Below are 15,201 nucleotides of genomic sequence, written 5' to 3'. Positions count from 1 at the left end.
TGTCTCTGTTAATGAAACAGTTACATCAATCTCACAATTCTAATATGTAGAACTGTTAATTTACTTACATATTTAGAGATAATACTACACCAAAAGGAAAAGTACAGCTCAACCCTAACATCTGCATTAGGGAATGATTTCGTATGATTGAATTAATTTCTGTCACTTACCTGATTTCATAAGAAAACAAAGTATAAACTGACACTTAAACACCAGACAGTCCTAGAAAGAGCATTTCCTTCTACTTTTACTTCAAAATTGCTACTCAACTACCAATAGGTCACATCAGTACCGCATCCGGTATTGTATAAAGTAACTGTATAAATCATCTTCCATATTAACTTTTAAATGTAGTATGTCAAGTTAATAATTTGTCATGAAAACCTTGTACGCAAAAACAGAGCAACATAAAATTACTGTTATCATGAAACAGTGCTTCATTTTTATTATGTTTACCAGCCTTCTAATCTTCACTTTACAGTGACAGCCATTACATAGATACTATGTATCAGTAGTAATATATCTGATAAATTGCCCTTTTTGTATATACAGCTTTCTGATCAAGTTGAATAGGTTTCACGAAAATTAAATAAATAATTACTCTTAAATCTCCACATAAGATCTCTAAACAAATACCTCAGTGGCCTTATTTCTTTGAAATGAGGTTTCAAATGACAGCCTCTTCGCATATTATCTTCAGTGTTGTTTTGGTAGAAGTAAGGGTCACAAAGTCTTTCTGAAAGAACCATATGGCCTTCAAGGGCTGACCAACATTTCATTTTCTTAATAAAACAGGTTATAGAAACAGCAGCTGTGTTTGTTCTAACCTAATTTAATACCATATTTAATACCATACTGCTTAAACAACGAACCCAATATTATTACCTAATACTGCTTTTCAAGGGTTGAGGATGAAAGCTTCTATACTCAGTCAAGCTTAAAAGCAACCTACTCTGATTACTGCACTTTCATATATTTCGTGGAGCTTTCCTAACTGCTTTCATTTTACTTTACCCTATCCAGTCACTGCAGAAATAGAAACAAACATTACAAATCCTCATTACAGCAATAAAATAAATCTGTACCAAGCACCCCATTAGTAGTCACACAGATTTTTTTTTTTTTTTTACAGAAGTGGAACGGACATTCTGCCTGATCAAGGGAGCCAGATAACATTCTACCTTACAATAACTGTCACAGGTATGTAAAACAAAGCACTAAATGCTTATAAGGTCACTGTCACTTTGTTGGATCAAAGCTGTTGAGAGTATTTTTGAATAGGCAATGCTGATGGCCATAAATTCTGGTGGAACAGCCTTTGTGTCCCTGCACCATTTCACAATGGGACTGCCCTCAACTACTCCCAGAATCTTTCCATTTGTCCCTTTCTCACCATAAATTCTGCAAGGTCATGTATCCAACTGTTACTGCCTCGTTTACAACATGGAAGTTGGTTCACATGTCTCTTTCAATTGACTACTCACCAAATTTCCTATTAATTGTATTGACTATGATCCCTTCAATATAAAAAGCTCTACAGGCCTCTCTTTGCTTATTGTAGATCACTTCAAATGACTTATACAACAGCTTGATTTACCCACACTGAATGACAGCATAGTTCCACTGACTGCCATGAACAACAATGGATACTCACTATTATGGAGTCCAAACCCTATTGACCTGTAAGATTCTGTAACCACAAAAAAAATTTTCATAAACAGATAAATTTTAATAAAGCCATTTAAGTCTCTATCCCCTAGATTATCTTTGAAACTCATGAAATGCTGAAACAGACAAATAGTTCATCTCACCAAAATGCTCGCTAAGCCATAAAATATCATAGATTGTCTGAAAGACAAGGCAATTACAGTACAAGTACAATTCCATGAACATACATGGATTCACTACACCTTGCCTACTGTTACAACCAAACAATCTTCGAGTTGACACACACAGAAAAAAAGGAAAGCAAATACGCTGAGTCCTTAATTAAGTATTTGCTAAACAAGACTGATAATCTTAAATCAAATACATACACATACATGCATCACTTATTTGCTTACAGTAACTCTGATTTTGAATGGAGTTTTTAAAAGTTCATAGCTGGCAATGCTAAATATGAAATTTAGCTCAAAGGTTTTATCAAACTTGAAATACTTTGTTTCTCCCTTAACTGGCTTACCAAAGGTAGATGTTTTCTTTAAACATGGTTTGTCCTTACCACTTATTCTATTTTCTTGTCAACAGCAATTGCAATACTGCTTGCAAACTCCCTAAAACAAAGGGAAAACTTTCTATTTGCATTATGGGACAGCTTGTACACTTTGGGGCTACATAGCATAAAAATTAGTAAAGTCTGGTTTGTCAGGCTACTTATCCTATGCTTCCAAAAAACCATCATGAAACTACACAGCAAGCCTTATAAGATGAAGTGTAGTCATGCGATGCATTTGTATAATGCATGGGGAATGGGCTGAAGGAATTGGGTCCCAGTTTTTCACAGCTAAATATTATAGTTTTCTATGCTTACAGCATCACTTAAGTTAGAGATTTCTGTGTGGAAACAGAAGTAGAGTAAGAGTGCAGTGACGACCAGTCTTAAAAGGCAAGCGTTTGCAACAGTTCATATAAAAGGAAAACAGTTTTATCTCTTACCTATCAGACCTTTCTCAAGAGTAAAGGTTTTGTTCGTGAACATGCATTCAAATGCCACAATATGGAAAACTTTGTTCACTGTGTTGTGGGTCCCAACAATTCGAATATACCTACGGGAGGGAAAAAAAAAAGGTAAGTAGCACAAGTTAAATGTGACAAACTTCTAGGTACTAAAATATAAATGATTCAGTTGGACTACAATGTGGAGACCTATAAGAACTGAGTAACTGTTAAAAAAAAAAAAATAAGAAAAGGAGTAAAAAGAGTATAAATTTCACAGCAGGATGCTGGCTCCAGTACAATTTAAGAAAAGAAAAAAATTAAAGAGCTGTGAAATCTATCAAAAATCTTTTAGGACTAATTTGCCAAGAAAAGCAAAATGAGGGACCTTCTGGTTCAGAAATGGTCTTTTAGTGCAAATGTGTGCTCACGGAGGCTTTAAATAACAACAACAACAATAATAATATCCCTTTACCAACTACTTTTCACCACAATGAAAGATTTCATACAGCCAGGACAAACCCAACAGATCAGTGAGGTTTTGCTGCTGAAGCCAAAAATTAATTCCATTTTAATATGACTGTTTCTAATTCTAGCACTGGATGTACAGGCTATCAATGTCTTTGTTGGTGTATCTTTTATTAACAACAACAACAACGACAAAAAAATCTGAACAGTAAAGTGTTATGAAACAAAGTTAGCCCTGGTTTTCATTCCTGGTTGTATAGCTTATACTTCTAGACTCTAATTGAAAAATCAAATAGAGCTGCTCTTGAACACTGTGACCTATTCACCTTCTGTATTACCCTGGAGGCTTCACTTTCTATAAACAGCCATTAACCTTGATTCAGTCCGATTCCCACATTTTCTGAAGAGATCCAACAGTTCTTACTACAAATTTTGAAAAATCCTAAATGGCATATTGTACACCATCTCAATAAATGTTGAGCAAGCAACACAAAACTACCTAAACCAAATACCAGTACCCCACAAAATGGGTTACCTACACTGCAGAAAGCTTTGTATTAAATGAACTCATTTCAATTAAGAAGCATCAGAATGTATGAATCTTAGGCAATATCCTCTGTCTGCGGTATAAAACAACCTTCCACTTATGTAGTATAATTACAGTTCCAACATAATAGCCATTCACCAACAGTATAATTTTGGCTTGTGTTCTTCATCATACCAAGTTGAAAAGATACACAGGTTTCAGTCCTGAGATTTTTTTTTAAACAATATAAAAACCTCATAGCTATTTACTGTACTGATATTTAACCTCCTCCTACACTTCAAGACTTTAGTGCCTTATGAAAGAGCTCTTATAAGCAAGCCTTGATGAGTGTTATTACTGATACTCATTTGTTTTTACCATACACAGAAAAAAAACCTTCTAGAAATAGAATTTTAAAAAATCCACCTATTACAGGGCAAATGACTGCAAGAGTCAACTAAGTTACTAGAATATCATGGCATTGCTAAAATTGCTGAAGTTTTAGACCTCTGCTCCTTCTAGCTTATATAATAGTTTCATTAAAAAACCCAACTATTACATATTTTGATTAAAATTACAAAACTGATATACAGTATGCTCAGAATTTCACTTTAAAAAATATTTTAATTATCATGACTTGAAACAAAAAAGAATGATATGCTATTCCCTAGTTAATATTAACTTGCAGATCAATTAATTATCACAGTAGCAAATTTCCTGCAAGTCATTCTATGAAAAAAAAGTAAAAGTTGCAAAACTGGAGGAAGTATTTATTTTTCATAAAGAAGGTGAGCCTGTATTTTAACAGTAAAGCAGAACTTAGCTCTCACCATGTAATCGTGACAAGCACCTGCAAACAGCATCACAGGAATCTTGGCTGACAGTCAGGGAAACAGCAGTTCTTTCCCCAGACTAGCGTATGTCAACCAGTCCGTTGCTATGAGGTGATGGATGAAATGCCATATTTTGGGATTCACATTATGAAGGCAAAAACATATCAGCCTCAGTTTTTCTTAACACATTGAGGATAATTTGCAGTGCCTTTTCAAGCAACGCACAGTTAGGTAGAGCCATAGCAAAAGCATGGTAGACTCACAGGAGCAAGACCCCAAGGCTTCTACTTATAAAGCTGACCTTCTGCAAAACTGTCACTGAAGATCCACTGAAAAGATTATAATCAAATTATTCAGGGGACTAACAGTTTGCTGTTCGGAGAAAGTTAACCTGAAATCTGAAAGAATCTTTCCGTTTTAGGAGGTCTGGTAGACATCTTCAGCTAAGGGTATGCCTCCTACTTGAAGTTACAGGCACTGGTGTATTTGATCCCATCTTCTCAGATTACTTTCTTTTTGTCAATTCACAAGCACAGTATGAACCTTAAATACACAAGCAATGACCAGGATCCAACAAGAGTAAACGTTCTCATTCTATCCAGCATCAGAAGCGCAGAATTCAACTAAATACGGGAACAATCTTGGACCATTTATAAGTTCACGCGGAGGCTGGCTTGCCATAGAGACTCCCTCATCTCTCTCAGGAAAGAAAGGTATTGATTGAGTTGCGCTGCTTGGACAAAACACGCTCTAGGCTAACCAACAGCGTTACTAATGGAGATACTTTGACATACTTCACTTACGCTTCCTTGCTTTAAAGAGTTTAGAGAATAAACAAACTAACAATATTAACAGGAACACAAGAAACTGCTTCTTAATTAGCTTTAAAAGCTAATTTATTTAGATTTTTTGTGTTATGAAATTCTAACACTAGAGCAAACTTCTTGATTGGCCTTGGCTTTTTTTGTTTGTTTTTTGGTCTGGGTTTTTTAAATATATCAAGACGGTGAAAGACACACAAGACTTGAATAGTTTGCCATGGGAAAAGCATCTTTATCATACTGTACACTTAGGTTAAATAACATATCACTCACTGGTTAGCAAAGTTCTCTGCCAACAGGTAAAAAGGAACAAAACTTACTCTTGTATGCTAAATAGCCTATCAGTTCTTTTGAACAATAGATGACAGTGTTTCACATTGCTAGAAAGCTGAAATTTTGTGGCAAGTAAAACAAACCCCCATCCATTAAAATAATAATGTATACATTAATCTTCTAAAGTATATTATTTCGATGTGGTAATGTTATTGTAAGGTAGAATGAAATGATACGACAAACACCATCCTTTCTCCCTAATACAATACATGTACTTTATTCTTTCCTTACATCTCTCAAGGTGAACAATCAGCATGCTTTCCTGCCTGAATCTTGCATTCTTCTACTTGGTAGAAATTAAAATAATGCAATCTTCAAAATTACTTTAAACACTCTAACTTCTAAAATCATATTCTCAGATTTTGCATAAAAATTGTAGCTTATTATTCCACTTGATGCAAGATACTAAAGCCACCATAGCCTGAGACTGTAATCTTCCCTCAAATAAGGCAGAATTTATTAGAAATGCCCAGTACCACTAGGTAAACAAGCTGTATCTGAGTTTCAAATATCACCAATGAAGAGCAATATTGAAGCTACATGACCTGTTTCAGAAAAGTCAGATGAAGACGTTGTAAATACCATAGTACATCTTAATGAGAAGAATGCTAAACAACAGGCTGAAAACAGAGTTGGCTCAGAAATACGATAGTGAGGAAAAACTGTAATGTGGATGACTTCAATATGAGCAACAAAGTCTTAATTCAAAGCATACAGATTTCAGAAGTTTAAAATGCCTATTATAGCTTATGACATGCTTGAAAATTTGTACATTTTCCTAAGCAGTTTTCTGCCAGATGGAAATGCAACTGAGTCGTGACTAAGAATAAAAGTATCCTTCAGGCAATCAGACTATGTGTACCATCTCACTGTTTTCCTGGAGTGACTTATTAGCTGGAATATAAGAATACAGGTAACAAAATTAGTATGTACAATTTTTCAGCACATGCAACTTTGAGACATGCTTAAAATGCATGGAAAATGTTTAATGTGATCACTCACTGAGTTTTTGAAACATACTGTAGTGGTTTTGGCTGGGACAGAGTTAAATTTCTTCATAGTAGCTGATACAGGGGCTATGTTTCAGATCTGTGCTGAAAACAGTGCTGATAATACAGGGATATTTTCATTACTGCTGAGCAGTGCTTACACAGAGTCAAGGCCTTTTCTGCTTCTCACCCCACCCCACCAGCGAGTAGGCTGGGGGTGCACAAGAAGTTGGGAGGGGAAACGGCCAGGACAACTGACCCCAGGTGACCAAAGGGATATTCCATACCAGGAAGGGGGGGATGTTCAGAGTCATGGCGTTTGTCTTCCCAAGTAACCGTTACACGTGATTGAGCCCTGGTTTCCTGGGGATGGCTGAACACCTGCCTGCCGATGGGAAGTAGTGAACGAATTCTTTGGTTTGCTTTGCTTGCATGAGTGGCTTTTGCTTTACCTATTAAACTGTCTTTATCTCAACCCACAAGTTTTCACAATTTTACCCTTTCGATTCTCCCTCCTATCCTGCTGTGGGGGAGTGAGTGAGCAGCGGTGTGGGGCCGAGCTGCCCACTGGGGTTAGTCCACACCACCATGATGCTGCTTTTGGCTCTGAACGGCAGTACAGCAACAGGTAAGGTGCTCTGCTAACAGGCCTAAGGTACAGACAACTAAGAATTAAGCACCATAAAATCTAACAGCCTTCTGGTTCCCACAAGCAAATCTGCATCAAGTGGCTAGAGTATCATACCTGGAGATAATTAGGTAACATCGACAGAGATGAGATCAGCAAGCAGGGTCTGTGTACAACTGTCTACAGCAAGCTAGGAAGAAAGTGCTCAGGACAGATGTATGTCTGAAAGTCTATCCTTCTCTTCATCGAGTGTAGGGAGATCCTTCCATGAACATGGACTCCAAAGCTGGGACCCTTTTCTGAGGAACTGTTGTGAATACTGGTGCTGATAATCCCTCTTTATATAATGATCTGTTCTTTAAGGCACTTGCTCAGAAAGAGATTGAAGTTCAACTCCTTTTTTTTTTTTTTTTTTTTTACCGGACTTCAAACCCAAGGAGAGGTCCCTACCCCCAGGGAGCCAGGCTAGACTGTGACATGGCCTTCTCTGCCACTGTGCTACACATGGCAGACAAGGTGCGAGGCCACTCAGTGAATCAGAGAAAAGTATCCAACAGCTCCTCACTCAAGAACCATAGTTCACATCCTATACATGGAAAAAATTACAGGTTGAACACCTGCCTCCCTCCAAAGGCTCTCATTATGAAATGACTGTAAGACATCATCATAACATCAAAGGATACTTAAGACTGCAGGAGTGAACAATTTCAGTAACCCTGCTATCTTTCAGAGTCCAACTTTGGAAGTTTAACTGCCTTAACATTTGCTTTCTATTTACATATATATACAAAAAATACATCCCATAAGAAAAGAAATGAATCTTGGTTAACTTAGTATTTTCTTTCTTGCAACTAAGGGAATAAGAAACAAGCACTTGCAGGATTGGAAATGCTGGAGTGAGTAGCTTCTCCACTCTCTGTACCCTCTGTATGCTATGAACAACAGATCAACCCATATGGAAACAAAACAAAACCTTCAACTGCCTAATAAATTATTTTATCTTGATTATTTTAGATACTTAAGAATAAGGTTGAACTTCGCACAGTTGTGCAATTAGTTTCCACCTGTTCAAGTAGTGAGAACAAACATGTTCCCCTCTAAGATGAGTGGTATTCTCCCACGCCCAACAGTACATGCTTGCAATTATTGTAGTCCTCCAAGTTAAAAAAAAAAACGGAGGAAACAAGCTAAAGATCATATTTGTAACAGAGGACATTCCCTGAAATACAATACAGGTATCTTTTATGCCAATTAAATCGACATAAATGCGTACACTAATTATTTTCGATAGTCACACAGAGTCATTTTTCTACAAGTGCTTGGCAAGCATGTCATTAATTAAAAAGGACCACTGACAGACACTTGTCTATGCTGAATTACAAGATAATTTAAAAGTTTTGATTACCACAAGGTGGAGGGGGGAAAAAAAGCCACCAGAAAGCCCAAACCCTAAATGAACAAAAAAACCCCAAACCCCAAAAAAACTTTAGAGCACCTCGTTAGTGGGTGACACAAGCCTGGGCAAACCTGATTAACCTGAGACATAAGAATTATGAAGAATTAACTGTATACCCAAAATCCTGGTGACAAACTATGAATTTTAATTATATTGCTCACCAAGGAAGAGACACAGCAGACAAAAATGAGGAGGACAGACATTAAAAACACGACAGGCAGTTTTTCCAGTGAAATTAGAAATTGTTCACTTTCCTGTCAGGAACAAAGCAGCTTTATACAACACAAAGTTACCTATAAATCTTTGCGTGATGGGAGAGTAAAAGAACCACAGTTCAAGGGCTAGACTAGCTCCTCAGTCAATGGACTTCAGACTGAGCTGATAGACTGGGGCGAAGACAAAAAGAACCCTGAATCATTCTTTAAAGAGAAAACCTTGATCACTTTGGGGGTTTAAAAGTACTTCCCTGGCAGGTGAACAGGACTGCAGCATGAGCATTTCTCCCCTTTAGAACACATTTTATTTTGGTTTCTGGCCCTGCTTGAGAATAATGGGTATTGATAGTTTTTAAGTGCCGTAAGAGTTTCATCTACACGTCACAGTAGTCACAGTTAGTCATGCCACATTTGGCCCATGCTACACTGGCCCTTCACGGCAGGAATACCACTAAAATTTGTATTCTTCTCCCCCCACACACGCACCCAAACAAGAAAAGTATTTTAACTAGAGGGAAACAGCATGTTCTACTGGATCTGGGTAGAACCTTAAACTACTAAAATTTGAATGAACTACCTGGGTTGATTAATTAGGCAGCCATATGACAATGCCCTCATCCATCCCCTATTTTTCCCAGAGCAATTCTTCACCTTTACATGAAATTATGACTTGGGCAATCTGTTGTGACTACAAATACTCACATTTCTGAACAACTACATTATGTTTTACTTCTGCACTTTAAATTTGTACAGCTGACACATTTAATTCAAATAACAGCTGCTGCTGAGCATACCACTGATTCAGCTGTGGATACCCTGGAGGACTACTAATACCAAAGCTCAGCTGCCTGCAACGGAACAGTACTTAGGACATATGTATCAAAGCATAAAAATATGCATATTCTAGGATCCATTTTAATCCTTCATTATAATAACACCAGTAAGACACAGACAAACTCTGGAATATATTAAGCACAGATTCCAATCCCTTGAGAACATTGAGACAGAAGACTAAGTAAAGAGAGGTAAAGGATCCACTCTAAGTTACTATCAAAGCAACCCAGAACAGCAACAACGAACTAAAAGAACTAAATCCAGTACGTACAAAACGAGTTCTTAAGAATATGGCATCTTATTTTCCTTCGTGGAGCACTTGGTATCAGACACCAGTGCTAGTCCTACATACTTCATATCTCCTCTAACTGCTTAGAAACCACTAACATTCACATTCTGATCACTGCCACAGATGTGCATGAGATACAGCCCAGCACACAAGGGCATTAGAAGACATTCTGTTTGTCTTTTAGTGGAAAGGAAACAGTACTATTCACCACCATCTAAACCCCATTTATTGACAACTCCATAAAACGTATAATCCTTCAGACTCACACAGCTGAATCAACAGACTCGTGGCAGGAGGATAAAAAAAAGCAAGGAGGAAAAATCTATGGGCAGAATTAAATCATGTGTAAAAAAAAAGTGGACATAAATAAATTTATAAAATAAAGAATTAAGCCAGAACAAACGTGGAAAGCATTCCTGCTTTTTGACAGGAGACAAGTTTTCCTGCACTTAGACAAGGAAATCTAGTAGAGTCTATTTCATACCAAAGGAAATCCCTGCTGCAAATACAGAAAACAAAAATCACAAATCAAATAAAACACTTACACAAGACAAAATCATTGAACTCTAGTAGGAAAAGCATAGGTAACATCTGTAACATCTGCAAAGCCTGTACAGTAACAAACACTTTCACCTTTGCAACTGATGCAAATACAAGCAACAGTGTAGCAGTTTGAAAATACAAACACATTTCTCTTAGTAATTGCCAAAATGTATATCCAGATATTTTATGCTGCAGCATTCAAGTGGCTAAAAATATTGATATACAATAATTACACAGGATATGTAATTGTTTGTGTACTATATATAAGCAGCATATCAACCAAGCAAATGATGTTTCTGACTGTATCTAACCAAATTAACACTGATGTATATAGGAACATAAGTAACATTTGCATGATGTAATAATACATTTTGTATTCCATACATAAGAATAATGAGCTTACAAATGGGAATTTTTTCATTACTGGTTTCCAATTTTTATTTTATTTTAAAACAGAAACCCACATATTTGAGGTAAACTTGCTTCAGTCTGAATCTTCACATTGTGTGCATCTCTAGTTCTGTTCAATTTCTCGAATCTGAACTTGGCACTCTAGGTTTCGTTTCAGGTCAGATTTCAACCCAAACCAGTTCGATTTCCCAGAACCTGTCTAGATATGGGTAGGAATCTGTAATTTCACCTGATCTCATAATGGCCTTCCACCACATGAATTCAACATCTGGCAGGAGAAGATAGTAGGATTTTGTTGCCATGAAATCTGTATTTAAACCCTACCCCTGATTCGACTTTGCAGCCAAACCCAACTTAAATATCACCTTCGTTTATCTTTATGCCATCTCTGTTGAATACATAAAATGGGACCCTAATAAATTAAATTTTATAGAAAAAAAATTCTTTCAAATAGAGAAGAAAGCATTGTTCCTCAGGCAGTCTGGTTCTAGCACAAAGTGGACATGGGACCTGGAGAGCAGACATGAGCTTGCTCTGTGTACCTTCCAGGCTGGTGTGGAATGGAGCCAGATTCTTTCCAAAACACATATAGTCTCAAAGGACTTGTTTTCTTTGAATCACAATATATCCTGATGTGGTTTCATGGCTTTGGGTCAATTTAGCTTAGGCTTCATTATATGGATACATTGTAGCCTTCACATTTTTAAACATATTTAATAAAACAGAAGAAGATACACAGAAGTTCTGTTCAATGAAATCTGAGAATGTTCCACCACCCTGTGAATTTAACATGCAATAATTATTTCTTGCTTCAAGGGCACCTCAGTAAGACCTGTCTAGATCTAGACTGGAATCAGACTATATATGATATGACAAAGAAATACTTGAAAAGTATTAGAACAAAGTGATCTAGAAGCAAGTGGACTAAAAAAAAAACCCCAGAACCCCAAACCACCCCAAAACAAAACCCCCCAAAATCCCCAAACCAACCCAAACCAAAGAGATATCAACCTGCATTAAGGTAGCTCAACAAAGAAATAATTGCAGTTTTGACCCATGTTTAAAAAAGCAAGGAATTTAGAAATTCTTCCTATAAAACTGTAGTGAAGATATATTATAAAGAAAATTGTATTTAGCTCTGGTGTCTCAATATCTGACAGACAGTGGTAAAAAAGGATAGATTATTTAAAAGAGGATGCAAATGATAAAAAAAAAAGACAGCAATTACTGAAAGAACCCTTTTTATATAAGGTTTGTTTGGATGAATCACTACAAATCTGAAGTACAGCAACTCTAGATATTTGAGCACATAAGCAGAAGAGAATAAGAGAAAGACCTCCAGGGCTCTCAGAACAGGGTCATAAATGCACATGAAGAATGAAATGTTTAAATACATAAATCAAAAAATAAAATAAAAAACAACCAAACACACCTCCTCCCCCCCAAACACTGTAACTTTTTACCTACTGAGAAATATGTCCATGGATATATGCAAGGAACCCTACCATTTGCTACGTTAAAATTATACCAGAAAAGTGCTAAGCAATACTCGAGTGGAACCAGATAAGTACTGGTAACATAAAAATGACTGGATACATCTTCTTCATCAATATTCTTAGGATTTGAAAATTTGTACCTATGGATGCAACTGCTTGTAGCTGGAGGTAGTTAGAAAATCGATGCAAAGTACTGCTGGCTCAATTTCTAATTTGCTGTGCAAACAATTTTGGAATGCTGAAATGCAGGTGATTCATTAAGCTAAGTGTGCCTTATACATTTAAAGCATTTATGTTAAAGCATTTAGTGTCAATGTTCAAGTGGTTTAGATCCGAGGCAAGGATGGCTTTGTTAATTGGTTCCTTAACTAAAGATATGATCATGCAGTTATTAAAACCCTTGTACTATCCAGTGATTTACAGATTTACCATGATTTACAGATGCCATGCCAATAGCAACTATGTCCCTTACAAGAAACATCAAAAAAAAAAAAAAAAACCCCACAAGTAGTGCCCTACTTAAACTAGTGGAATGTCAGTTCTGATGGCTTTGTTGTTCCTTTCTAATATAATTAAAGTGTGCAACACCTGTCCTGCTCCTGACAACACACAGCTTAGCCAAACTCTTAACTATGATCATTCTTTAGATGCATTTTAGAAATTATTTAGTGAAGACTCAAATTCACATGGAAATACATATTAGACACTACGAAATAGTGAATACAAAAGAGAAGCCTCATTGGAAATTGTAAGACGTTTTTCAGACTGGTGAAACAAAAGTCTGATGTGAGACAGAGCAGTTAAAGTATCAACCAATTATTTCTAAATTCACCAAGTTCTGCATTTTATGAGAAAAATCTGACGTGGTATCAATAAGCAGTATCACCTGCTACACATATATACAATTGCTACCTCAGTTAATCAGTGTCTCTAATCTGCATTGCTTACAATTTCCAGCATATTCAAGACCTATCTGCTAACTACTGCAGGCCTGAACTGAGCTCTAAAATAAAGGACAAAAGAAATATTATTTATGGGACTGTTCATCAGACACAGACAGTGCAGCAGATTCAATCTCATAAGCTTAATAGGTCTAGTTATTTTTAAAACAAATTGTATTTTATTGGAAATAATAGATAACATGGCGAAAGACGACCATAAATTTGGATTACAAGCAGGTCTACATTAACCTGCACAAACACTCCTACGCAGCTTAGTGGCAGTGGGATGGTGGAAGAGAAGGGCAGTGACTTCCAATATCTGTATATGGATAAAATCTCCAGAAACTCAAGTTCCTGTGAGAAGTTGAATTATGGTTATTTTAAAGACAGAGCATTTAAGGTAGACAACTACTTTAACATAAGTATTTCTTGTTGCTTCTCTCTTTTTCCACCTTTTTTTTTTTTTTTGTGATTTGCTTTAGCTGTAGAGTAGAACCACATTTATCATATACAATTTGCCACATTTATCTCACTGATTTAATAAGCAAGCAGGAGAACCGTTTGATTATGTCGTTGGTTTAGCCCCAGCCAGCAACTCAGCACCACGCAGCCGCTCGCTCACTCCCCCTACCCCGATGGGATGGGGGAGAGAATCGGAGGAGTGAGAGTGAGAAACACTCCTGGGTTGAGATAAGAACAGTTTAATAATTGAAATAAAGTAAAATAGTAATGCTAATAGTAACAGTATAATAATGATAATAATAATAATGATACACGAAGCAAGTGATGCACAATGCAATTGCTCACCACCCGCCAACCGATACCCAGACAGTTCCCGAGCAGCAATCGCTGCTCCCTGGCCACCCCCCCCAAGTTTATATACTGAGCATGACGTCATATGGTATGGAATAGCCCTTTAGTCAGTTTGGATCAACTATTCTGGCTGTGCCCCCTCCCAGTTTCTTGTGTGCCTGGCAGAGCATGGGAAGCTGAAAAAGTCCTTGACTAGCATAAGCAGTACTCAGCAACAACTAAAAACATCAGCATGTTATCAACATTCTTCTCCTACTAAATCCAAAACACAGCACTATGCCTGCTGCTAGGAAGAAAATTAACTCTATCCCAGCCGAAACCAGGACAGTATCCACCCCTTATTCTATACCATCTACGTCATGCACAGGCCCTCCCCTTTCCAATGTGTTCTAATTCATCACCACCGCTTTCCCTATCTTGATATACACACAGATATCATTCCCTTCGTCTATGGCCCATCCCTCTAAAATGTCCATTGAGTTCATTTAGCCCATGACTTTGGGTTCCATCTGTCATCACAGTCTTTCAGAGCAGGAGAGGTGGTGTGCAGTGTTGGACTGTTGCATACTGAAGTCAGTTCTCATTCCAACATGGTTTCATCGAAGTTCATTTTCATTAAGCTGGGCAATTCTTACTGCAATACCATTGATGCGGCATAGAGCAATCATAATATATAGTATTATATACTTAATATTAACCTACTATATTATTATATTAACATGCAGTTAAGAGATAACATACAGTTAAGAGATAACATACAGTATTATAAAGCAATTAATATTACACAATTCAGTTCATTGGCTATTTTCACCCAAAATCAAATTCCCTTGAGGTACACATTGGCCTTCCCCATCCTTTCGCATCACCCACCAAGTGCACCCAGGTCCTTGAGCAAAAGCAATCCCACGAATGGGTTTGCCTTTGCCAGAGGGGGAAGTAACCCAGACTGT

At 37.0% G+C, this 15,201-nt stretch overlaps 1 protein-coding gene across 1 annotated transcript in view; it reads right to left on the bottom strand.

The window, feature by feature from the left end:
• Nucleotides 1-15,201, bottom strand: part of BTBD9 (BTB domain containing 9) — a 145,491-nt gene that overhangs the window by 43,353 nt on the left and 86,937 nt on the right. Inside the window, exon 8 of the mRNA XM_075707239.1 lies at nt 2,656-2,765. Coding sequence (XP_075563354.1) covers nt 2,656-2,765 — 110 coding nt within the window. The remainder of the gene's footprint in view (nt 1-2,655; nt 2,766-15,201) is intronic.

This window comes from Pelecanus crispus, chromosome 3 (assembly GCF_030463565.1).
Source record: "Pelecanus crispus isolate bPelCri1 chromosome 3, bPelCri1.pri, whole genome shotgun sequence".
Classification (NCBI taxonomy): Eukaryota; Metazoa; Chordata; class Aves; order Pelecaniformes; family Pelecanidae; genus Pelecanus; species Pelecanus crispus.
The sequence above is the reverse complement of the archived record's forward strand: the minus strand, read 5'-3'. Positions and strand labels throughout refer to the sequence as shown.